Source organism: Oreochromis aureus, linkage group 3 (genome assembly GCF_013358895.1).
Source record: "Oreochromis aureus strain Israel breed Guangdong linkage group 3, ZZ_aureus, whole genome shotgun sequence".
NCBI lineage: Eukaryota > Metazoa > Chordata > Actinopteri > Cichliformes > Cichlidae > Oreochromis > Oreochromis aureus.
The window spans coordinates 59,406,886-59,434,633 of record NC_052944.1 but is presented as its reverse complement, the minus strand read 5'-3'; the positions used below and the strand labels follow the sequence as shown (position 1 = coordinate 59,434,633).

The 27,748-nt window shown below is 37.8% G+C and overlaps 1 protein-coding gene across 1 annotated transcript in view; it reads left to right on the top strand.

Moving 5' to 3' along the window:
* Positions 1-2,548: 2,548 nt before the first annotated feature.
* The window catches only part of LOC120433989, a 34,432-nt gene continuing 9,232 nt past the window's right edge, over positions 2,549-27,748 (top strand). The window contains exons 1-6 of the mRNA XM_039601329.1: positions 2,549-2,623; positions 4,444-4,514; positions 4,686-4,718; positions 5,560-5,829; positions 6,403-6,669; positions 7,247-7,552. Coding sequence (XP_039457263.1) covers positions 4,475-4,514; positions 4,686-4,718; positions 5,560-5,829; positions 6,403-6,669; positions 7,247-7,552 — 916 coding nt within the window. The 5' untranslated portion in view covers positions 2,549-2,623; positions 4,444-4,474. The remainder of the gene's footprint in view (positions 2,624-4,443; positions 4,515-4,685; positions 4,719-5,559; positions 5,830-6,402; positions 6,670-7,246; positions 7,553-27,748) is intronic.

Sequence of the window (27,748 nt, the reverse complement as noted above, 5' to 3'; positions counted from 1 at the left end):
TCTCCTCTCTTGATGAGATTGATGGACTTTTGAAGAAACGCCACCACCCTCCTCTCACCAACCTCAACATCACAGTACCCACTGTGGATCAAAAACTGCTCCTGTAGGGTTAAACTAAGATAGAGAATTTTTTCTGCAACAATCTGAGAATAGCTTGGGAACACTGTTGAAGTTATGAGAAGTCTCACAACTTTTTTAGTGAACCTATGAATTATATTTAGTGTGTTGCAATGAAAACCTGCCTGTCTGCCTTGTTTTCCACTGAGTGCGTGTGTCAGCACTGATGACATTTCCACACCTCAGTCACACATTTCTGTACCATGTTCAGTTCCTGCTGCTCTAACCAAAGCCCTGAATACACTTTAGAAACATATGTAAACGTTTCTTTGCTCAAAAGTCAACCTGAGCATTTTGTTTTGACTTATTTCAGACCTAAGAGTAACAGCCGTTAAATGAAAAGTCACCAACAATAAGTGATTTGATGTGTTTATACTCAGTTTAGCTCGCCACACAGTCAGAACCCTGAAACAAGAACAGGAAATAAAACCTCAGAGAAAAGAGCTGTGCTCAGAAACCATGATTTCCTTCAAAGGCTGACTAACATCTCTATGGACTGGTTTTTTGATCACACAGAGGATTCCTCTATGTAGAAAGACTGACATATGTCTGTTTGTCTCAGTGTAGTCCTGAGTGAAGCTGTCAAGGGACCAGCATGTGGGAGTGGACCCGAAAGCAGACTCAAAGGATACAACAATACAATTTTAACAGCCTTTACTGTGCACAGACATACAAGATAATGGGATGTGGGGACGTAGAGTGAGTCTTTTTGAAGGGTGATGCAGTGAATCTTACAGAAACGACCAGCAACCAGAAAATTGTGTTGTTGTTGAATTAAATCAGTTTTGGGGAGTAAAGTGGAGATACAAGGAGATCAAGGTGGGTACACGGACAAAAACATGAGCCACAAGAGACAAAAAGGGCAAGTTACCACCAGCTGATGAACTTGCAGTGAGTAGACAACTGAGCTGGTGTAAGTATCTCCTCGGTGATTGCCTCCGATGGATTGTACATGGGAAAAACAGATGAATGCCCTTGGCTCCGCCCACAGGTGGCAGGCACAGAAAAACACAGGACCCAAGTGGAAAACCACCAGACACTTACCCGGATCATGACAAAAGCTGAATTTAACACCATTGCTGGAGCGAGTCCAATTGTATAACTTGTTTTAAGACATCACAGCATTCCTCTGTTTCCATATAGACTCAAACTGGTTATATTTTCACTTTGTAATGGGGCTGTAAAGCACTCACAGTACTTCATGAAAACATCACAGACACAGTGCCAATCTTTACAGCTACTGTTTGTAGCTTTTCTTGTTGTTGTTGTTGTTAATCTGCTTTGGTAAAATTGAATGTAACCTTTAATCTTTCAAATTTTTATTGAAACAACTCTAATGTAGCATCAAGGATTATTTTACTTTGTTGTAAAAATAAAATGATTGTAGGGCATCTGTGACATAAACCTTATTTGGTGTTAGCCTAGTAAATTTGCATAAGGAAAGTCCCCATTAACATCCAGCCAGACGGTCAGTCAGTGTGGACACCCAACTTTGTTAATCATATTGAATATCTTCTACTGAAGTTATTTCAGCAGAAGCAACCAAAACACTACAGACATAAAGCACATACGTAACACTTTGTCAGAGGGCTGTAAATTAGATTTTCATGCATGTATTATTGTTTTCAAATTAAATGTTAGTGAGTTGTTTGTTTTTATGTTTTTTTAACACTTTCTCCATAAAAACACAATGTGCAGATATGGTATCCAATGAGTCATAGTGCTACTAATTGGAGCCTTTGTCTTAAAATGATGCCAAGGATAATGTAATAATCTTAATTGAGCCCAGCACTGAAAAATGGATGGAAATTGTTTCAGACTTAGCAAACGTGTCATCAATAACAATCTGAGTTTATCAGACAGCTACAACAAAAAGAAAATATGAAACCCGCATGGACTCTGCCTGTTCTTTGTCACGAAACAGAAAGAATAAACTTTAATAAAGAACTTGGAAAAGAAGCCATATGAATACTGGGACTAAGAGAGATTTGTTTTGCTTTGAGATGTCCCAGCGTATTTGGTATTATTTCCTGATATGGAATCAAGGAGGTGGGAGCGAGTTCATACCTAATTTCCTGAATACAACAAGTGCACTGTAATTACAAGTATACCAGAATAAATACTGACGACCGCCAATAACTTCCAGTTTTGAGAAGGCAGGGAAAAAAGTGAAATTCTAGTATGGTATCAATCAACAGGACACCGTGAAAAATCACAAAGGTTTCTAAAAAAAAGGGAAGGGAGATCTATAATGTGAATGTGTGTGACTTGAACACAACACTTTTATAAATACAAAGACATAACGATAAAGAAGAAGTAGCGCTGTTGGCAGGTAGCTCACCTCTGTGTTAACATCTGGGCGGTGCTTCTCTGCTATATAACAGGTGGTTCTCTCTTTCTTTTTCGTTCACTCCTTTCTCTGTCTGGGATCTGGTGTCCTTGTTAGCAACAAACTTTCACTGCATTTTAAGCTGGTTTTCAGTCGAGATTTTGAAGAAACTAAAAGGTAAGCTGTCTTGTTCTCCTCAAATCCTGCTCATACACAGTGATCACTGTATTATATTCGTTGGTACTTTTGTGTGCAGTTTGATTGGCTGTTTTCAGCTCATATCAGACAGCACCTTTGCCCTGCTTCTAGCTGCAGTTGTGATAAAGCATCTCTTCATTTTTTAGGTAGGCTGCCTCTGACTGTGCTGTTTGCAATATTCGGTTAGAACAAAATTCCAGGTCTGTACCTGCCTCGGGCTTTTTGCTGCACCCATTCCAGCAGGGCCAGGTCTAAATTGTGGGCTGAGAAACCTGTAATTCCATCCTGTCAATTTGAAAACTGACAATAAAAGACAAGACCTGAAATGCATAGGCAGAAACATTTCTACAGTCACAGTTTTAAACTGTGATGATGTGACCCATAAATTTCTAAAGCTAAGTCTGCAACATGTCACATTTTGATACCCCTTTTTCCCCAATACCACTAGCTGTCCCAGAGTATGGCAGGGTTATTCCGATTATTCATTTCAGCTGTTTCAAAATGAAACAATGTATTTAAAAAATGTTACATTTTCTACAATGTTATTATTTTACATTAAAGAGCGCTTCTTAAAGTTGGTCCAAAATATGTTGGTCCAACTCAGGATATTATGCAATAGCATCTTGTCCAAATTCTGCAATTTTAATTTTGAAAAAATAAATCAATACAAACAACAGTGTGGACAAGATGTAACAGGGGTGACATCACAACAGTGAAAGCTTCCTCCTTCAACCACACATTCATGTCCCAATTGTTAGTAAAAAAAAAACTAACAAACTGTAGACAGACCCATAATAGTGAGACACATCATGAAAATGAAGGAAATCATAAGCAGGAATAGTTCCAGATAAATATAACATTTTAAAATTTTATAGTGAAATCAGAAAACGTAGCTTAAGCTTTTTTGTAGCTCATTCCATTCATACGCAGTAAAATACTTAAGTAAAAGTATAAGTGAAAGTGAATGGATGGATGGAAGTTTTTCCGGGTTTAATATTAATAAGAGGTATGAATACTATTTAAGTGTCTGTAATGTGATATTTTAAGTACTATGGTTAAATTCAATCAAGGATCAGAGGTGAACGGGCAATCTTAGGAGTAGCCTGCATATAAACAGTATCATAGTCAAGCACAGGCAAAGCTGAAGATTGCACAATGATCTTACAACTACATTTGTGTCCATATAAAAATGAAATCTCCATGTTTAATTTTCCTAATAGTTGCTCCACATGGTTTCAAAAAGTGAATCTTGCTTTCAGCCAAAGTATTAATACACATGTTTGATTTAGCAAAAAAATTGTACTTAACCTCCCAACCCTCCCTTTTTATCTGTGCAAATAATTGCTCAGTGCATGTGTGATCATGTACTGAGCAATTATTTAAATGGGGGAAAAAATCTGAATTCCTAATAAAGTATACTAATTATTGACAAATCACCAAACTGTACAATAAGGCACACCTCTCGGGTGACCTTAGACCATCAAAAGACATTTTTCATGGTTGTCTCGCTGTTTAGCCATGTGATAGATTAGCGACCTGTCTGAGTATAGCCTGCAGTCTGGGATAGGCACCAGCACAGTGGCAGCCCTGACCCACTTTTTTCATCTAGTACTCAGTCTGACTTTATGCAGTCAAAGCTATAGGGACTGCCTATACAAAAGAGTTGGAAGCACACGGAGGCTACACACAAAGAAAAATAATCTGGAGACAAAACTCTTCAAAACCTCTTCTGCCGTCTATATTTAATTTAACTTCTCTTTTGCTTCTTTTGCTACTCCTGCATTATTTATACAAAGCAGAACACCTGCTTTGTATCAGAGAGCAGCAGGGATGGACATGAGCATGAGACACACTTTGTTGGGGTTATTCTGTAAGTATTTTCTGTGAATGGCAATAATTAAAAGAAGATGAGAAATGAAGTGCAGAAGCGCTGTTTAAGTGCTATGTGGTGTGTGTGTGTGTATGAGAGAGAAAGAGAGAGAATGTTGATTATGATTTTGATTTTCAGTTTCATAATATCTCGATTTAATCTTTTCTCTAGTGCTTGCGTCCCTCTTCTCTGGCAATGCTCAAGGAAAGAAACTGTTTTCTTTCTATATAAACTATTCTCACTGTGAGTAACACTCAAAGTTACATTTTCACTGTATTTATATGTTACATATCAAACTATTAGTTTCATGCATCTGCAGTATATTTTAAGTTGTCTAACTTGTCTCCAAAATTGAGGTCACGTGAATAGATATTGCACTCAGCTATAAGGCTAGTTTTGGTGCAGTTTTTAGTTGTTTTTTTGTTTTTCTTTTTGCCTTCATGCAGACTAGTGCATTTATCTGATCAGCTTAACAGACAGACCCAGCAGAAGTCACTGGTGGAGAAAGCAACCACACACTGTGCTGCTCAGTGCTACTAACTGTTTTTGTTTAAAAACAAAATATCTGAAACAACAGCATTTAAAATACAATAACACATACCAAACATATCAGATTAACTTCCTAGTATGAAACTCAAAATGCTACATGCTGTACATGTGTAGTATTATTGTAAAAAAAAAAACCAAAAAAAAAAAACCGTGAGATAATTGGATGAATTGTTTTTGTCATGTTTTTTTTCTCCTAATCTATGGGCATGTATGCATGGTTAATTAATGTGGCAATGCACATTCTGTACTTAGTTTAATTGTCTTAGTATTTATTTGTTTATAGAGTGATTAAAAAGAGGTTTCAGATTTGTGAAAAAATGTCATCAATAAATCAAACTCACTCAGAAATCAAACTGACTGACTAACTGACTAATTCACTAAAATGACAGCATTATTTGTGACATTTATGGTATATACTTTCTATGTAATACTTTTTATGTGAAATAAGTAACACGTTGATGTCATTTCTCTCTCTCTCTTTTTCCTTTTCAAAAAGTTAAGTACCTTTTTGAAAAACCCACCGCCATTCTGAGACCAATAAGTTATGAGATACCACTAGGGGGCTACGTGACACTGAGCTGCTCTGTGGAGGACTCTGACAACTGGACGATTTTGTGGTACAGAGGTTCTAATGACGAGCCAATGACAGAATATGAAGGGAAGAAAGCTATTAATGTGTCACAAAGCGGCGTCTACAGCTGCAGAGGAAGAAGTGATTCAGGTCGCCTCACATACAAAAGTGATTATGCCATCATTAAAGACACCCGTGAGTTTAGCTATTTATCTCTTGGTCATGCAAGTTAAACTTATGTCATCTGTCCTTCTTTTTGTCTTTCTGTCAGTAATATTACATGGGGACGTATGATATGGTGAACAGGAAGAATATCAGGCCACAGACAGAGAGACATTTTTTTACTGGTTTCACAGAGTTCTTTATTTCAAAGATATAAATTTGATCAGTTTATATCAGTGTTTCCCAACCACTGTGCCGTGGTACATAGATGTGCCTTGAGAAATAATCAGGTGTGCTGTGGAGGTGATCTGGTTCTACCTGCAACTTGAGTTGACTAATGAGAAGAACAGTTACATGATCTTCCATTAGAGGGCAATACAACTTCTTGCTCCAAGTAAATGGGTTGCCATATATATATATATATATATATATATATATATATATATATATATATATATATATATATATATATATATATCACAGTCACATCATAAAGCGCATTGAGGCAATTGTTATCATGATTTGGCATTAAGTAAGTAAAATGTAATTTGACTGAATTGAATGATGCTGTCGTTTGTCTCCTAATGTAATATTTTCTGTGAACAGTTCCTATTACGGCCATTATAACCATACAGCCCAAATGGACTCAGATATACATGGGAGAGACATTCACTGTCAGATGTGAGATCCCAGGAGGAGAAGGAACTTACTGGAGCTATGATTGGAGACCAAAAAGGTTTACCACATATTACACAACCAATGAAAGAACATTCCACAATGTTGGTTGGGAAGACAATGGAAATTATCAATGCAGGGGCAACAAGGGGCTTTCCTTGACACAGTGGAGTAATGTCATTCCAGTAAACATATCATGTAAGTTGGGCATCTTTTATCCATTTAAACTGTTTCATCAAATCAATTAAAAAAAGCTATCAAACAAACAAAGAAGAAAACACTCTTCTTTTTGCTTTTTCGGGTGCTTAATATCTGTTGTGATTTTTTTAAATAAGAAAGATTCAGTGAAAAAAATCAAGATAAAAAAAGACATATCATAGTAACTTTTCTGTGTTGCTTCTCATTTATCCAGGTCATGGTACTCTAAGGGGCTTGGAAAGAAAAGCTACTAGACTTCTTTGAGTTTTTTGAGACTTAAGTCCAGTCACTTAATAATTAATCAAATACAACCGAATATAAAATTGTTTTGTCATGGTCCTCTACTCCGTGCCCTCTCTCTATGGTTGTCTAGTCTCCCTGTTAGTCACATGTCTGTGTTAACTCTTGCACCTCATCAAGTTTGTAAATCTAGAATCTGTCTCTGTTTGTGTGAGGCTACACCTGAGTTATGATAGGTTGGCTGTTCAAGATGGCAAAGTGACCCTGAGCTGATATGTGAATCCATCATCTAGCAATATTTCAAAAAATAAATAAATAAAAACTTTTCTTTCAACAGTTACACTGCGTCCTGTCCTCACTGTGTCTCCGTCATGGCTGAGTCCCGGAGCCTCAGTAAATCTGAGCTGTGAGGTTGAATATCCTTCTGAAGGATGGCTCTTCTCCTGGTATAAAGCTGTTCCTTATTATAAAATAAAAGAGGAGCCCTACACTTACGAGCTGCTACCTGATGGCAGCAAGACTGCTCAGAGTTTCTACATCATTAATGGGCAGACAAGCACAGCAGGGTATGTGTGCAGAGTGGAAAGAGGAAGCAACTTCTACCACAAGTATTACAGTGACCCAAAGTTTGTCTGGTCTGCAGGTCAGTTTGTTTCTGTCTCTTTTTTAATAAGCAGAAATTATGTCATTAATTCGTTATTATGGCAGTTAAATGTCTCTACATAAATTTATTGTTTTCCCTTCTCTCCATTAACAAGCAAGACTCACTTCAGTTCTTTGTTACTCTTATGATCTTTTTCCATTAATATTACAGCATTGAAAATAAAAAGATGCATGTACTTTTACTTGTATTTCAGCTCATGTCAGTACTTGTAATGATGTTTAGTTAGTTTTTATGTGCCTGTGCTTTCACGTATCGATCCATGCTGTTTTTCAGATGTTAATTCAGCAGCATCTCTCACAGTCGGCCCTGTAGTGCAAAACTTGGCTATGACTCTGTCAAACTGACCTGTAAGGGAAACTCTCCTTCGTGGAGAGTGAGGAAGTTCCCTGAGAATAGGAGGCCATATTGCAGTAACTTTTGGGATTCAGGAGAATCCGATGCACAATCGACACAACATATTCCGATGATGGAGTGTACTGGTGTGAGTCTATGTCAAAAGAGTTCAGCAATGCAGTCAACATCACTATACAAGGTATGTGGATTTTTATCCGTGTCTGTTAATCATTACAACATTTCATGAATATTTCTCCAAATACTCTTTATGTTAAGCAATTCTTTTGTGGAAAAAGAGGTAAAAATGTCACATCTTCATGCTACAAGACATTTGTAAAATCTATTATTATTGTACATAAGCATTTTAAGGTATTTTTTCAGAAAGTCTGCTCCAGCTGATACAGTTAAAATATCATCTGACCGTTCTGCAGATTTTTATTCTGGTCCTATCATGGTGATCCCTGATGATCCTGTGAAAACGGGAACTTTCGTTAGTCTTAGCTGCAAGTTGAGAAGAAAAAAAATCTTTCCCAGTGTGGCTTTTTACCACAATAACAAACTTATCCAAAATGACTCCCGAGAGGACCTGAACTTCTTGGCAGTGTCAAACTCTGATGAAGGTTCCTACAAGTGTCAGTACTCAGGAAAAGAGTCGCCATCGCGTTACATGTCGGTTAAGTGTGAGTAGCATTTAAACATTAATCAAACCTAACTTAAAAAATAAACATCTTTGAAATCTTTGACAGGGAACTTATTTCTCATGCATTGTGTTAGCAAATATGTATAGCAGATAGAAATGTAATAAAAAATAAAAGTAATCTTACTGTATTTTATGGTTTAATAAACTATATTTTGTAAAAATGTCTCATATAAAATCTGTTGATTCTGTTTGTTATCACACTAGCTGCTGCTGGACCTGAAAGCTCTGCATTTCCTGTCACAGCCAGAATGAAAGTCGTGAATGCAGTCGCCTTCATCCTGGTCAGTACTGAAACCAGTTATTATTACCATTTTAATCTGAACTGAGGCTGAGTTAGAAGTCAAAGGTAAAAGTACAGACAATGTCATGTAACAGTGGTGGAGGACTTGTATGAGTGAGGTGAGCAGTAGTAACAAATGGGTTCAATGATGGGGTGGAAGTACTCTGGGACTGGATCTGAGACCCTTGTTGTTTGCAGTAGTGATGGACAGGCTGCCTGATGACGTCATACTGGAGTCTCTGTAGAGTATGATGTTTGTATGGGCTCAAATTGTGGTCATAAATATTTAATTGTAAATCAAATGCATAGTTGTAAATTGAGTTTTGCAACCTTATAAACCAAAATATCAGAAAATTTTATTTTTGTGCATTTATAGATGGGAATTTGTGTGTGTGTAAAATTTTTTTACACAAGTTACAATTTTTTTTATTAAGTCCAATAACATTAAATTAATTGTTGCTTAATGTTTATATATATATAGGTAATGCTGCTGTCTATGAATCAGTAACACAAATTGAAGAAACCAGAGGAGGTACCATGTATATTTTGAATATCAAAGAGCAATTCGAGATGTGAACTTTTTGATTGAAGAATTTCATGTTTTGGAGGATTTGGTTCATCATGACATCCTTAAACTTTCTGTCTTTATGTGAATGTTTTACAGGTCAGTGAGGAGAGCTGTAGCAGCAAAAGAAAAAAGAAGCATTTTGTTTTCCTACTGTTGCTCCTCTGCCACACAAATAGCAGACATTTTTCACTTAGTTTGTTTGAAGATAATACAACTAAATACAGACTTGATAGTCTGTTTCAGCACAAATAAAACAAGAAATTAATTATCAGGCTCTATAATAACTACTTTTTTTGCATTTTAAAAATAATTATTAAAAAATAATCATTTGTAGTAAGAAAAATCTGAAATATGTGATCTTGAGTGACTGATTATGCATCTTTATATAATGCAGTTCTGAATAATCTCTGTATAAATTGTGTTATAGAGGGTAGTAGCATGCAATATGAAAAATTTCCTGTGTCTGTCCTTATGACAGCAGAGCTGAAAATCTATTGACGGTACAGTAAGTGGTGGAGGATTATCCATGATGATTACAGTTTATTACTATGTTCCATATTTGATTTTCTGCCTTTCTGGACCAAATAAATGTTTAAAACAAATTCAGTGGCCACATTCATTTGTTTGTTTGTTTGTTTGCATATTAATGTTGGCTTAAATTTGGCACAGATAAAGCTCATAAAAGTAACGTGGAATTTAGATTTTACAGGCACTAAAATGTGCCAACAACAAACAATTTGAAAACGTATGTATATTTTTGCAACGATATTTTGAGGAAAGTTTAAGTAAAGCAAGTAACATAAAAGTTTCTTCATGTAGCACATTTCACAGACAGATGTCAAAAAGTGCTTCACAAGAGAGATAACAAAAAAATAACAACATAATACAATCATAAATACATCATGTAGGGCCCGGTCTAATTAAAAGCTTTTTGAAATGAAAATGTCTTTAGCTGCTTTGTGAAGGTGTCCACAGACTTCAAACTCCCTAGAAATAGAGGAAGTGTGTTCAACAGTAATGGTAAGTGATGAAATTCCCATAGCAACAGAGGTCTGTCAAACTGCTTGCTTTCTCTTTACTTAATTAAATGGCTAAAACATACATCAGTGATTCTCTGAGAATTAGTCAAGCCTAATATGGCACACTTACACCTTTGCCGTTGTTTTGTTGGTCAGTAGTGTAACATCAACAATAAACATCAAGCACAAATACTTAACGGCATTCATAGAATTGCTCTGCTCGACTATCCAATAATGTAAAATGCACAATAGTTTTCCACATGCTTGGACAAAGGACTTATAACTGAATTTGTTCTCAGTGGAAACAACAATAACAAATTAAATGATTGTCTACTAAAATTTGAACATCTGTCCTCATCAACAACAGTTTGGTTATAGTCTCTTCCAGCTCCAACATGACTACACACCAATGCACAAAGCAAGGTCCATAAAGAAATGGATCAGCACGTGTGGTGTAGAAGAATGTGACTGGCATGCACAGAGTCCTGAACACCTTTGGGAGGAATCAGAGCAGAGATTGCAAGTCAGATCTTTTCCTCCAACATCAGCATCCAGCTGTTTTTAGAGTTGGGTTTGTACTGCAAAATAACAGAATCAACACACAAACAGTGACTTTTGATATTCAGTTTTTGTTTTTCTTTAATTGGTCATGAATATATACATTTGGAAAATCTTCATCCGCAAACTCCAGAGTTTGCAAAAGATGTTTTTCTTTTCCTTTTCTGCTGCTTGCTAGATGTTCACCAGCTTTGCTTTCTGTCTTTTTCTTTTGCTTAATGACAACACTGAGAACTTAAAACAACAGCAGGAAACTCACAGACAAGCTTTAAAAGTTCTGAGGCATTTCAGGGCATCCCGAAGTTCAACATGAGGCTGGTATGAATCCTGCCTCTGTTGTGTTTTATATTTTCTGTAGATCAAAAAACCAAAAACAGCAGCAATAAGCGCAGCGAAAGCTAAAAGTCCAGGTATCAGTGCATAAGATCCTGCCTCCTTCTCTCTATAGAGATTGACAGACCATGTGACTTTCGCGCATTGCTTTGTGGGTATGAGTGGCAACAAAATCAAAACACTGCATCAAGCACAGCATTTCCAGCACCGGTAATCATTAATTTTGTGGTTTTAATCCCTATTTGCATTTTATTTGCCCCAAAAACAGTTATGTACAAAACGACAGAGAACACTGCAGGTCCGTACAAAGACAGACTTGACAAAAAGGCAAAAACAAAAAAAAGGACGAGGAAAAAATCAAAGCAGTGAAAGGGTCAGACCCATACGAGCATACAGAGTGGAGTAAGGACGTTAGCGTGCTGCCCAGCTTTCATCACGCACATATTTATTATTATATGGTCCTAAGTGTGAGTGCATACACTCACGAAGTGTTTATTAACTTCAGATCCCTGCAACAAGACCAGGTCCAGTTTACTTTGATTATTTGGATTATTCCATTTCACAGCTGCTGTTAAATTCTTTTCCTTTATGTCCTGTACAGGCAAACGCATCTATACAACCCTTGGGCACATATATGCAGGACGTTTCATGGCTGTTTTGATATCGCTCTCTCTCTTAACCGATCAAATCTGGCTGTGGTAGCAGCTTTAAACTCGGTATGACCCAGGTTGATAGAGGGTGCCCAGTCTGGATCGCATTCCAGCATTTTGTAGGCTGGTTTTCCTACAAAACACAACAAACATTAGACCACAAAGCCACAGTGAACAAAGCAGCATAGCGCAACGAATTCAATTCACATCAATATAAGACTTATTTGTAACCTACATCATCAATTATGTTATGATAAATTACTTAATAACTACAACAGAAGACTTACCTTTGTGGAAATGCTTGGAGCAGACTAACATGAGCTGGAGTGTTCTGGAACGTTATATTTGGTCTTCGAATAGCTGCAATCCAGGCCATCCGTCGGCTCTTTGTTACATCAGAAACATGGCTTAAACAATTTCTCTTCCACGATGGACTCTGATAAAAAACGATCTCTTTACCCGTCGGCTTCCCGTGGCTGTCATGCGACCGGCTATTGCAGTTAATAATACAACAGCTTCTTGCCATTATTTGTGTTTCTTTTTATCGCTGTGTGACTGTTTTCATGTGAAAGCCTGCGTGCGCTAGTACCGCTTGCCACTCGTTCCCACAATCCTTTGCGGTTTTACCCCAGCATGGCGTCACATTTTCAATCTCTATTCTCTGTCTCTCCTCCTGTTTGACCAGAGAAACAAGTGTGACGTGTCAGCTGCTAGCAGGATTTGGTTTTATGCAAATAACTTCAGGGTTAACCCTGAATTTTCACTTCTCAGCAGGGTCTATCTGCTTCAGGGCATGTTAAATATGCAGCAGACTACATTTGTATTTATTATAAGCCTATTTTTAATTAGGTGTTTATATTTAATCTTCTCCAAACAGTTAACCACCATAGGGAAAGGATACATACTAAAATAGCCTCATCCACATCTAAACATTAACTTAATAGATTACCATTTAGAAACAATTACATTTTTCTGTACCTTAATGACAGAGCTGTGATAGTTAATTTACTAAACCAACATTTTTGATAAATTTCCTCCCCAGGTTAGGAGCGTGAAAGACCAATACAAAGTGGTGTACACGTGAGAAGTGGAACGAAAATCATACATGATTCCAAACATTTTTTACAAATAAATAACTGCAAAGTGGGGTGTGCGTAAAGAAAATAGCAAATATGGGACTAGTTAAGATATGGAATGTAATATGGGCCCTGATCTATATAACAAATTGCTCACAGCTCGTCTGACTGTGAGTCCCAGCAGCTCTCAGTTATTTAAAGGAGACGTTGTGTCTCTGAGCTGTGAGGAGGACGACAGCTCTGCTGGATGGACTCTGAGGAGAAACACAAGCAAACAACAGAGGACTCAGTGTGGAGATGGGTGGGGGAAATCAGTTGGTTCATCCTGTAATATTAGCTACATCTTCACACTGGACAGTGGAGTTTACTGGTGTGAGTCCAGAGAGGGTCCCATCAGTAACATGGTTAACCTGACAGTCACTGGTAAGCTGAGTGTGTGGAGTTAGTATTGATGAAGCTGTGTGTAAATGGATGAAATGCTGTAGTTTGTCTCTGTGTTGAGGTGGATCAGTGATCCTGCAGAGTCCTGTCCTCCCTGTGTGTCCCTCTCACAATATGAGTACTTGAGTAAAATGAGCAAAAAATATACACATTAAAATAAATGTGAGTGTAGCAAATCACAACCACTTGCAGGTAGAGATGGCTTCATTGTGCAGAGAGTGATCCAGCTACAATCTACTCAGAAGTGAGAACCAGTTATGAACAAATTGGCTTCAGAGCAAACAGACCTGCAGGTACAGTTGTTCTTCATTCACTATAAGATGGTTAGTTTGTTTTCTAAAAGGTTGAAATGATCCTTTAAAGTGAAAAGGAAGTTTATCTGTAGCATAAGATCAGAGCAGGTCCTGATCTGCGGTTTCTGGGTGGGTAACTATAAGATAAAGGTTGGGTGACAGAAATACAGTCAGCACTCTGCTGAGGCTCGTTGTTTCTTTTCCATAAACTACCAAACTAAACATTTTCTGTTGGCTTTCTTTCAAATTAAAAGTTAATTTATGACAGAAAGGCTGAAAAACTTTTAATGTGAAAATGCTGGAGGAAGTACTGAGCTTCATTCATGGCGTTTTGACAAAGACAATGAGTTTTAGAAAGATGAACACCCTGCCCTAAAAATTACATTTATATTATTTAAACTGTGTGAGCTCTGATCAATAATTTTTCATTTTGATGACACTCAACAGTTCTTTTGTTGTTTTGTTGTGATTTAACTGCATATAGGTTTGGTTTTGTGCAGAGCTGTGGGCTGAGCTGTGTATGTTTGTGTGCTCAGATTTTCTGGAGCCAGAGGTCATTTACTCCAATCTCCAGTAGTCGACCAGTCCAGCCAGTGGGGTCCAGCTGCTCTTCTCGTGTTGTCCTGTGGGTTTCATGAACATGTTTGATGGAAAATTTGAATTGCCTGATAAAACATGTCTTCTGATCAGATAAGAAACAAACAAATTAACTGCAACCACAGACTATAAACAGCATGAGCATTGCTACATTGTGTGGGTTACAAGCAGCAATTTATATGTCAGCTTTCAGAAACTCAATGAACTGTTTCATTATTACATTAAAAGCATCCTGTGCTTTCAAACTCAAAATTGTGACTTTTGGTTTGATGAAACAGAAAACATTTCATCATGTTTAGTCAGTTTAATTGAATTAATTGTTTGATTGAATTAATTCAACTCAGTCAATTTAGTTGCATTTGTATGGCAAATAAAAAGATCACAGCAACAGGTGGTGCTTAAACTGGACAGCTCCCCTGATCCAGTTGATTATAGGAAATGTCAACATCTTTCACAATAAGAGCATGGAAATTATGAAAAAAATCATAGAACCACTGCTAATCATGCTTCCATTAGATAATATGTGAGGTTTGGTTTTTTTTGCCTGTCCCATTTGGTTCCTTAGCCATCAGAATTATTGTCTGAAGGCCAAGAGAGATGCCCAATGGATTTACTTTACCTAGACCCAGGAGATGTTCCCCTTTCTCCTGGGGTGGAGACAGGCAGACCGCCCCCGGCTCAGTAGTAGCAGGAAGGCCCTGCATCTCAGACCCCAGCCAGACATCCAACACCTCCGCCCAGCCCCGATGGCTAACAGAGAACGGGGCTGTGTGAAGACTCCAAACCTCCTTCCACCTGCTCATATGTAGTGTTGCTGCTTGCTGTTCTAAATTTAAAACATGGGAGAGCAGCAAGTGTCAGCACAGCCCCTCCCGGAAACCCTCAATGTCTACATGCATATAAAATTTAGAGGTGGGCACCGGCGGCAGAGGTGAGTTTCAATACACAGATCGTCCTCTGGCCATGTAACGTTCCCACCCCCAAGGTCCTATATGTAAGTGTTATCAGAATGTGAGTAATGTGGATGTCTATGTTGTGAAATAAAATTGAGGTGCAGGTGGCCAGAAGGGGACAGAGGGAGGATGCCTCCCCTGCACCCTGGTGTGTCACCACCCCAAAGCCCTGCATGAGTGGGTGGGTGTGGTGGAGCGCGAAGAGGGAGGCAGTTTTCTCCCTTCTCCAATTTTGCTGATTAAATGCAGTTTAATGCAGGCACAGGTTTAGCTCAGTTGGCTGAGCATATATGTAGTCATATATCACATGGCTGAGAGCGGCCATCCCATGTTCAAGTACAACCCGCGGCTCTTTCTTTTTTTAAACTCAATTTCCATCTGGGATTAATACAGTTTCTCTGATTCTGATTACTGGAAATCCAAACAAAACAAGCAATAAAGGCTCTAATGTAAGTGTCCTGTTAATGTTGGTGGTGTCAGTTACACAATGGACCCAGAGCCAGCAGTGCACGGGCAGGAATCCATTTCCGACACCACTTCATAAGTAGAATGGGATGGGCGAAACTTCAGTATCTTTGATGTACTATTGCTGTTTGATTTTTATTACTATTAATGATGAATGCTCAGCACCAAGCTAACATTGTTAGCTGGGGTTTGCTGAGGTTAGACTGCAGACTGTTAGGCTGTATCTCAATACTCATGTACATGAGTCCGTACTCACCTTTTCACTAGTCCAGACTTCGTAAGTTCACACGGGAGTCCGACTTCCCAAGAACGCAGCGCAACTGTTCTACAATTGTAACGGGAGTGTACTTGCTTACATCACAGCTATTTTTATTTTTTATTTCACAGCTTTGGAAGTGAAGACCTTAAATGTTTCAGACGAAATGACATCAACACAATCAAAATAAGACAACACAAAGAACTTTAAGTTATTGCTGAGATTGAGTAATACAGTCCATGTTTTCTGTCAGCTCTGTGTGACCTTTAAGCAGGAAACGTCCTTTAAAAGTCATCAAAAAACTGATTTATAACCATTTTTGTTTCAGCTATAAAGAGACCCATGTCACACCGTCTTACCTGAACATTATGGGGAGATACTCACTGACTCTGGTGTACAGTTACACATGCTCTGTGTGTGTGATGTAGTTTCTCTCAGATACATTCAGCTGGATTTCAGTCATATTAAAACTGTAACAGCATGCAGAGTTAATGTTTTGAGGATTTGCAAAAAAATATCTGGTAGTGTGAGAGCAGAAAGAAGAGATCTCATGGCAGCACCTCAGCCAGAGTAAAACGTGGTCTGATCTCGTGTATTCACACAGTTTCTGTCCACGTTTCAGAGATTAAAACACAGAGAAGCTGGAACCTCTTGGTACTGAGAGCAGGTCAGTTATCAGATACAGAAAAAATGAAATACTTGCCTCTATCAACCTACAAAACATTAATTTATTTTAATTGGAAAAATGGGGTGGTTGATAAGACGTTGTAAACAAAACTGCTGTCAGTTGTAGATGTTGCTTCAATCCAAGTCTTTCAGTTTCAGCATTTACATTTTCTTTCTGGTTTGTCTCAACCAAAAACTGAAACTTTCTCGTGGTGTTCAGTGGAGAAGAAGCCACGACTCTGAGACAGTCAAAGAGAAAGAGGAAGATGAGGGTTTTACTTGATGTGACTCTGAGCTGATCTCAGTGTTGGTCTGATATCATTGAGCAGCAGGATGGAGGAAACGTCTCTGCTGTGTCTGCTCTGTAAGTTCACTCTGTGTTTTTCATGCCTCTGCTGTCTTGTTGAATGTGAAACTCTGAACTAACCTGAGATTAATTTCTCTTTAGTTCTGATCTCACTGCTGAGCTGCACCACAAACCAAGGTCAGTAACCTTCTTCTGTCACACTGTAAACCTGACTCACTCTCAAGAACCTGCAAGAGGCTATTAAGAACATGGTGAAAGAAAATGTATAAAATCAGATCCGTCTTATCTCACTCCTGCTGATTGTTTCCATTATTTATATTTTATTTAAATAAGCGACTTAACTTGTATCCTTGATGGGGTGCTGGATAATTCTCCATCCAGATACTCTTTTGTTCTGAGGGTGCACTGGGAACATCTGGCAGAGACCTCACTCCACAAAATTTCAACTCCCACCTCCAGCATTGGTTTGATTGCTTTATAATGGAGGCTGGGGGCACTGAGCCAGATTGGACAATGTTCTGCACCTGTATTGTAGAGAATCCTGCAAGGTTGTTGGCACCTGTCTCTGCAGTAATCCCATAACCAGATGATGGACACTGGAGCTGAAGGGAGCTGTCATGCAGAAGGAGTCTTACTGGGCTTGTTTAGTCTGTGGGACTCCGGAAGGAGATAACAGGTGCTGGCAGGACAAGCGGAGTGCGGCTTTGTAAAAATTTAGGTATAAGAGTTCAGTGGGACAATGAAACGTGACTTTTGGTCAGCGTCAAAGCGATTCTGGCATATTGTCAGATGATGCAGGAGAGGGAAGCAGTATTCTACAAACATTGTTTACAGTGTAGTTGGCAAGCTGCTAACCTTGACTGGGGTTGACGAGATTCACCCTGAACTCCTGAAGGCTCTGGATGTTGCAGGGCACCTCTAGGCTGCCTCAGGAACATGTTGATGTCCCTGGGAAATTTCAGCTCAGAGTGTTTCCCCAGCAACCCAGATAAGCAGCATGAATTGGATGTACAGGCAGACTTAACTTGTATTTGATGTGAAAATATATGAAAATGTAACAGCAGTAAATGCTAACTCTTAAAAAAACAAACATAGAAACAAAGGATAAACATTCCAGTTATTCAGTTTGTTTGAATATTCAATTTTCCTGAGAAACATGACTTTTCCCATTTTGCTGCAGAGCCTTATCTGCACCACATTGCTTTCTTTTGCCCAAATTTTAAATCTCCCCCAAAAAAGAAAAGTTTAGATGCTCATTCATTTGAACAGGAGATATTTGGAATTTCAGAGTCAATAAATTTCAATAAACTTGGCTCTGCTCTGTAATGTGTTTCAGCTTCACCATCATGGGCCACAGGTTCAGGTACTCCGGTATTGATTCAATCAAGCAAATCACACCCAAAATATTATATATCCTCCCCTCTTCCTCACAGCTCGTCTGACTGTGAGTCCCAGCAGCTCTCAGTTATTTAAAGGAGACTTTGTGTCTCTGAGCTGTGAGGAGGACGACAGCTCTGCTGGATGGACTCTGAGGAGAAACACAAGCAAACAACAGAGGACTCAGTGTGGAGATGGGTGGGGAAAACCAGCTGAGTCTTCCTGTAACAACAATGTCTTCCTATCAGACAGTGGAGTTTACTGGTGTGAGTCCAGAGAGGGTCCCATCAGTAACATGGTTAACCTGACAGTCACTGGTAAGCTGAGTGTGTGGAGTTAGTGTTGATGAAGCTGTGTGTAAATGGATGAAATGCTGTAGTTTGTCTCTGTGTTGAGGTGGATCAGTGATCCTGCAGAGTCCTGTCCTCCCTGTGATGGAGGGAGATGACGTCACTCTGCTCTGTAAAACAAAGACCACTCCCTCCAACCTCCCAGCTGCTTTCTATAAAGATGGCTCCCTCATCAGGAAGCAGCCTACAGGTCACATGACCATCCAGCATGTTTCCAGGTCTGATGAAGGCCTCTACAAGTGTGACATCAGCGGTCATGGAGAGTCTCCATCCAGCTGGATCACTGTCACAGGTGAGCAGCTTCACTCTGATTAAACCTCTAATTTCATGCACACATTCACACTAACAACTAGGATTTTCTCTGCAGAAAAACCTACAATGACAGCTTCACCCAGCACAACAGCTTTGCTCACTTCCACATCGCTGTCCACCATGACAGCTCCAACCCCTGGCTGCTCCTCCTGTCATCCTAATTTCAGACTGGTCCTCCACTTGGTGGTGTTCTCTCCATATTTGATCTCCGCTCTCCTCTTTGTGTCTTTATTTCGACAAAGAGCCAAAGGTAACACTGAATCATTCACCGATAAATGAAAACGCTGGTGATTAATTCCTCTCTCTTTCATAAACTCTGCGTCTCTTGGTATAGAGTCCACCCCACCAGGCTGAACAGAGACTGGCTGATGATAATTACATCACTACTGCCATCACCACATAGGACCAAATCTGAACCTCTACCTTAACCTAAAATTAAATGTTGACCTGTTAATTATTTAGTTGATTTGCTGCATATTGTTTTTAAAAGTGCTTGAGAACATCTGCCTGCACAGACCCAGATCTGTTTCTGAAGTAAATAAAGTGAAAGAGGACGTGCTCTTTCTGACGTTTTTGGTGTATCAAAAACAAATGAGAGTCTATAATGGAAAATGACAGAAGAGCACTGATATTTAACCCACACAGAGTGGCAGCTGATTGGCTCAAAAAATGCCGAGAAGAAAAGTGACTGTGCGCGTTGCAGTAAGTTGCTGTACCAGCAGAGGGAGATATTTTATTTCAAGACAACGTGAAAAAAAATCCAATGAAAGTGTTTAAACAGACATTATTAATAGATTTATTTGTAAATACATATCAGCAACTTAGCTTAATCATTTCTGCCAATTTAGGACCCTGGAATGTAATTCATACATTTTTTGCTCACTGCTGACTTCTTTGCTTTAAATATATTCTACTCCTGCTGGCACGGCAAGTTCTGCATGTGTGTCCGGTGGACTGGTGAATCACTTTTTGCCACAATACTAAGTTGGGAAGTGATAAACAAGTTTAGACTTTAACTCCCCTTCTATTCTCCTGCCTGTGAGTCAATAATCAGTGTGTCTCAGCTCCCAAAAATACAGCTGGAGGACTCAGGAGGCTGCATGTGGAGCTATGATAGAGGATGCACAGGAGGATCCTCATAAATGAGGCGTGGTCACAGCTGGAATATGCAAACACTGGAGGTAGGCTGATTGAATAATTCATCCTTTTTATTCACAAGTTGTTTTTGTCCCTCGTCATTTCTGTGTGTGACAAAAGAGAATACATCTTAACTGTCTCATTATTTCACGTTGTGAATGACCAACCTTCCTTCCAGTTTGTAGCTGACCCATTCCTGAGGTGCCCAACAGAGCCAATGAGTGTGTGTGTGTGTGTGTGTGTGAGAGAGAGAGAGAGGCCATGGGTGCTGTTAAAGTATCTGTACATAAGCCATAAGCATGTGTCATCTTTATTAAAGTTTTCCCACGGAGACTGTTATTATTCGCTGTGCAAAGAGCCTCAGTGGGACAGAGAGGAACCTGTCAGTGAAGCAGAAAGGCTCGCAGTTAACATGTAAACAAATATTTCTAGTACAATGAAAGGCTGCTGCGTCACATGACTTGCTGGAATGTATACATGCTCTATGGACTCATCATCCTAATGGCTCCTTTAGATACAATCATGTCTGAACTTGACCTGAATTTTTCCACAATGATATAGACACACAATATGTTTGGTGTTTTGAATGCAGGTGATAAACCTTTCTGTGGGCTGGTTGAAACCTCTATGTGGACCAAAATTCTACATGACAAGAGTCTAATTCAAAGTAAACATGTATATAAGCTATTTTTTTAGATTCACTTTTACATTCATTGTAACACAGTGAAAGAATACAGATCTCTCATGCCTGGAGCAGCTTCTTCCCTGCCACAGACTGATGGTCATAACAAAATAAAGACCAACTAAAGCATATTCACAATCATATTTACTTTCTGTGGTATATATTTATGTTTCTATGTGCAATATAAATCTAAATGACTATTGATATGTTATTTTTCTCTCAGTTTTCTCAGACCACAGTGTAATTCCAGAGCTTCCGTCTCAAACCGGAAACTACTTAACATATTGTTTTGTTTTTGCTTATCTATATTTGTTAAAAACAAACAAAAATGTTCTCTTGTTGACAGTGATGGACTTTTGAACAAACGTCACCCCCCTCCTCTCACAAACTGCAACGTCACAGTGGATACAAAGCTGTCCCTGTGAGGTTAAACTCAGACAGAGATTTTTTTCTGCAACAATCTGAGAATAGTTTGGAAACATTATTGAAGTTAAAGAGTCAATAAATGTTTTAGTGAAACTATGAATTATGTTTTTGTGTGTTGCACTGAAAATCTGCCTGTCTGCCTTGTTTTTCAATGATTGCTTGTGTCAGCATTGATGATGTTTCCACACAAGTTCAGTTCCTGCTGCCCTAACAAAAGCCCTGAATACATTTTAGATACACATTTAAAGGTTTCTTTGCTCAAAAGTCAACTTGAGCATTTTGTTTTGACTTGTTTCAGACCTCACAGCCTTTAAAATGTAGAGTCACCAACAATAAGCGATTTGTTTAACTCGCCAAAAATCTAGAACCCTGAAACAACAGCAAGAAATAAAACCTCAGAGAAAAGAGCTGTGCTGAGAAAGCATGATTTCCTTCAAAGGTTGACTAACATCTTTATGGACTGGTTTTTTGGTGACACGGAGGATTCCTCTATGTAGAAAGACTGACATATGTCTGTTTGTCTCAGTGTAGTCCTTAGTGAAGCTGTCAAGGGACCAGCATGTGGGAGTGGACCCGAAAGCAGACTCAATGTGGGGACGTAGAGGGAGTCTCTTTGAAGGGTGATGCAGCGAATCTTACAGAAGTGACCAGTTGTTGTTGTAGTTAATGTTTTTCAATAAAATTGAATATCACCTTTAATCTTTCTAATTTTCACTTAAAAATATTTTAGTTCCCAAATTTGAACAAGCACATTGGACATTCAGTCACTAAAAAATACTTTTTCTGTTCATGAATACAAGTGAACAACTGTAATTTTGCATCAAGGATTATTTTATTATTCATTTTGTTGTAAAAATAAAATCATTTTAGGGCATCAGTGAAATAAACCTTACAGTGGGTGTTAGCCTACTAAATTTGGGTGAACCGACTTTGTGAACATGATAACTTGAGAATGTGGTGACGTAGGATTTTCAAACTGATAGCATAGGTGCATCACCTGAAAGTCTCCTAAACAATGTCAGATAAGTTTGAATGACAGTAAGCTCAAAGTCAGAGGCCACGTTTACTGAAAATCTTTTTGTTTTGTTTGCCATATATCACACTTTGTGAATTCTCTATAACTATTTATGTCTTTGTTAAGTTTGATTATTATCTGTTGTCTGTCTGACCCAATCTACCTGTGGGTACAAATATAACATATTAATCTCAAAACACATTTTCACTCTAAAAGGCTATTTATGCATTTAATCATTCAGTTACTCATTACTATCTTTACTTGTATCAGATTGGTGGAGTGAGACAAGATGAAAATATGATGATAGTTAAATGTAAATTACAACAACAGTTAAACACATGTTTTTGTGTCTCTGTCTTAGGAAGCAGCCATACTATGACACATGTGAAGAACTGATGAATAGAAAGCATCTAATTCAGCCTTTGGGCCTCATAGAAATAATATCATTGTTATTTTTATAAAAAACTTGTTTTCAGCTCAGCCGGTGCAACATATTGCCCATAATCACCTAATGAGTCAATAGTTCTGTTGTTCTAAAACTGTTCTGATTAAAATATGAGGCTGAATTTGTTGAAGGTGATCCAGCTGAAAACCTTCTCCTGTAAACACTTAACAGTGGCAAGACGTATTTAAAATCTAATGAAATACAGGATTCAGTTATTGAACACAAGATTTGAGTAACTAATCTAACATATGTAGTTCAAAAAAGAAACTAGTTATTTGTGACTATAAAAATTATATGTTGTTTTTTTTTTATTTGTGAACTCTATTAAGAGCAGACTTGCAAACTTGCACAACACCACAGCTGTTTCATTTTGAAAGAATGTGGGAAACAACACAAACACATATGTTGAAAGGTGAAGAATATTAATCTATACAATTGGTTTTGGTAAATTATCATTCAAGGTCACAGTTGGTTATTTTTAGTAATATTTGTCAAGAAAGTCTATAAAAAACTGTATTTGTTATGAATCAAATTCAATATTAAAAAGTTGGTTTCAGTAGAAGCAACCAAAACACTACAGACATAAAGCGCATACGTAACACTTTGTCAAAGGGCTGTCAATTAGATTTTGGTCTAAAATTGTCTTAAAATGATGCCAAGGATAATTCAATAATCTTAATTCAGCTCAGCACTGAAAGATGAATGGAATGATGATGGAAACTATTTCAGACGTGTTATCAATAACAATCTGAGTTTCTCAGACAGCTACAACAAAAAGAAAATATGAAACCCGCATGGACTCTGCTTGTTCTTTGGCACGAAACAGCAAGACTAAGGTTTGATAAAGAACTTGAAAAGCAGCCATATGAACACTGTGATCAAGAGAGATTTGTTTAGCTTCAGTAGGTTCCAGAATATTTGGTATTAACTCCTCCTGATATTGAATCAAGAAGGTGGCAGTGAGTTTATAACTAGCTGCCTGAATACAACAAGTGCAGTGTAATTACAAGTATACCAGAATAAATACTGACGACTGCCAGTAACTTCCAGTTTTGAGTAGGTGGGGTTATCAGGGAAATTCTAGTATGGCATCAATCAACAATACACTGTGAAAAATCACAAAAGTTTCTAAAAAAAAAAGAGAGAACTATAATGTGAATGTGTGTGACTTGAACACAACACTTTTATAAATATAAAGAGATAACGATAAAGAAGAAGTAGCGCTGTTGGCAGGTAGCTCACCTGTGTGTTAACATCTGGGCGGTGCTTCTCTGCTATATAACAGGTGGTTCTCTCTTTCTTTTTCATTCACTCCTTTGTCTGTCTGGGATCTGGTGTCCTTGTTAGCAACAAACTTTCACTGCATTTCAAGCTGGTTTTAAGTCGAGATTTCAAAGAAACTAAAAGGTAAGTGCATGTCTTCTCAAATCCTGCTCATACACAGTGATGACTTTATTACATTTGTTGGTACTTTTGTGTGCAGTTTGATTGGATTTTTCAGCTCATATCAGACAGCACATGTGCCCTGCTTCTAGCTGCAGTTCTGAAAAGGCACCTCTTCATCTTTTTAGGTAGGCTGCCTCTGACTGCCTCACAGTCAGAGGCATTTGGACAACTTGTGCAACTTGTCCAAATTCTTCAGTTTTAATTTTGAAAAAATAAATCAGCGTGGACAAGATGCAACAGGGGTGACATTACAACAGTGAAAGCTCACTCTTTCAACCACACATTCATGTCCCAATTGTTAGTAAAAGACTAACAAACTTTAAACAGCAACATGAAAAAATGACACATTATGCAAAATGAAGAAAATCATGAGCAGGTGTAGTTCCAGATAAATATAACTTCTTAAAATTTTACAGTCAAAGAAACGTAGCTTCAGATTTTTTTTATTGCTCATTCCATTCATACACAGTACAATACTTAAATAAAAGTTTAAGTTGAAGCAAATGGATGGTTGGAAGTTTTTCCAGATTTAGTATTAAATCTGGCCATTTACCATAAGAGTAATAAAAGTTAATACTATTAAAGTGTCTGTGATGTAATATTTTCAGTACTGTAGTTAAATTCAATCAAGGATCAGAGGTGAGTGGGCAATCTTAGGAGTAGCCTGCATTTAAGCAGTATCATAGTGGAGTGCAGGCAAAACTGAAGATTGCACAATAATCTTACAACTACATTTGTGTCTACATAAAAATAAAATCTCCATGTTTAATTTTCTTAAAAGATGCTCCACATGGTTTCAAAAAGTGAATCTTGTTTCTCATGTGGCAATCAGTCTATGACTTCATGGAGTCAAAGCTATAGGGAGTGTCTATACAAAGGAGTTGGAAGCACAGTGAGGCTACATGCAAAGAGAAATAATTTGGAGACAAATTCTTCTATTGTCTGTATTTAATGTAACTTCGCCTTCTTCTGCATTATTTATGCAAAGCAGAACTCCTCGAGATAAGCTTTAAATCAGAGAGCAGCGGGACATGAGCATGAGACACACTTTGCTGGGGTTATCCTGTAAGTATTTTCTGTGAATTGCAATGATTAAAAGAAGATGAGAAATGAAGGGCAGAAGCGCTGTTTAAGTGCTATGTGGTGTGCATGCATGCGTGTGTTTGTGTGTGTGTGTGAGAGAGAGAATGCTGATAATGAGTTTGATTTTCTGTCAGTTTCATATTATCTCATTCTAATCTTTGCTCCAGTGCTTGCATCCCTCTTCTCTGGCAATGCTCAAGGTAGGAAATTGTCTTCTTTTTCATTTATAATATAGAAACTATTCTCACTGTGAGTAACACTCAAAGTTACGTTTTCTCTGTATTTCTTTTTTACACATCCAACTATTAATCCATGTATCTGTGCTATATTTTAAGTAGACTAACTTGTCTCCAGAATTGTGGTTACATAAGCAGACACTGCACTTAGCTATGAGGCTGGTTTTGGTGCAGAGTTTGTTTTTTGTTTTTTGCCTTCATGCAGACTAGTTTTTTGTGCATTTATCTGATCAGCTTAATAGACTAAGGTAGTTACCCAGCAGAAGTCACTGGTGGAGAACAAGTGCAACGACAGACTGTGCTGCTCAGTGCTACTAACTAGTTTTGTTTAAAGACAAAATATCTTAAACAACAGCTTTTAAAATACAATAACACATACCAAACATATCAGATTAACTTCCTATTAGTATTAAACTCAAAATGCTACATGCTGTACATGTGTAGTATTACCTCTTATGAAAAAACATTAAGATATATTTGGATAATTGTTTTTGTCATGTTTTTTTTACTACTCTATGAGCATATATAGTGTGGCAATGCATTTTCTGCAGTTTTGTCTTAGTATTTATTTGTCTATAGAGTGATTAAAAAGAGGTGTGTTTTCATCAGTAAATCTACATAAATCTACGTAAATACACTTTTTGAGGGACTGTAACAACTAAAATATTCACTAAAATGACGGCATAATTAGTGACATTTATTGTATATACTTTCTATGTAGTACTTTTTTGTGAAATAAGTAACACATTATTTTTCTTCTCTCTCCCTCTCTTTTCCCTTTTCTTTAAATCCTATGGGAAAAGTGAAGTACCTTTTTGAAACACCCACTGCCATAGTGAGACCAACAAGGTATGAGATACCATTAGCGGGCAGCGTGACACTGAGCTGCTCTGTGGATGGTTCTGACAACTGGACGATTTTGTGGTACAGAGGTGAAACATATGGTTCTATAGACGAGCCCATGACAGAATATGAAGGGAAGAAAGCTATTAATGTGTCACAAAGTGGTATCTACCGCTGCAGAGGAAGAAGTGATTCAGGTCGCCTCACATCCAAAAGTGATGATGCCATCATTAAAGACACTCGTGAGTTTAGCTGTTTTTCTCTTGGTCATGCAAGTTAAAGTTATAATAATAATAATAATAATAATAATAATAATAATAATAATAACAATAATAATAATAATAATAATGATAATAATAATAATGGATTGCATTCATATAGCGCTTTCCGGGGCCCTCAAAGCGCTTTACAATTCCACTATTCATTCACACACTAGTGGAGGCAAGCTACAATCGTAGCCACAGCTGCCCTGGGGCAGACTGACAGAAGCGAGGCTGCCATATCGCGCCATCAGCCTCTCTGGCCAACACTAGTAGGCGGTAAAGTTATGTGGTCTGTCCTTCTTTTTGTCTTTCTGTCAATAATATTACATTAGTGAAGTATGACATGGAGAAAAGGACAAATACAAGGCCACAGACAGAGAGACAAACAGTTTTTTACTGGTCTCACAGAGTTCTTTTGTAATTTAAAGATATAAATGTAAATAGTTTACATAAGTGTTTCCCAGCCACTGTGCTGCAGCACATAGGTATGTGCCTTGAAAAATGATCAGGTGTGCCGTGGAAAATTATCTGGTTTCACCTAATTGGTTCTCTAAGCGACGAATATAAGTTTGTTATATATATATATATATATATATATATATATATATATTACTCTAAGAATATCAGTTTCATATTCTTCCAAAAGCAGTTTTCAAAACATCTTTATGAACTGACTAATGCTTGAACACTGCTGTAGGTCCACAGGAAAACTGTTCCACAGTTTTACCCCACAAATAGTAACACAAAAGGCGTTAACCTTTGTCCGTGCTTTAAGAGCCTTCAGATTTAATTTTCCGCTTATTCATAGTCCCATTCTCTGTCAGAAAACATCTTCTGTACATTTCCTGGTACCACATTGTATCTGGCTTTGTTCATAATTTTTGCAGTTTTATATTTTATAATATCCATAAACTTCAGAATTTTTAATTTCAAGAACATGATGTTAGTGTGGTCTCTAAATCCTGCTTTAGTAATCATCCTGATTGCTTTTTTTCTGAATTTTACATAATGGTTGAAGTGAAGTTCTGTATGTATTTTACCCAGATTTCCACATAGTATTCCAAA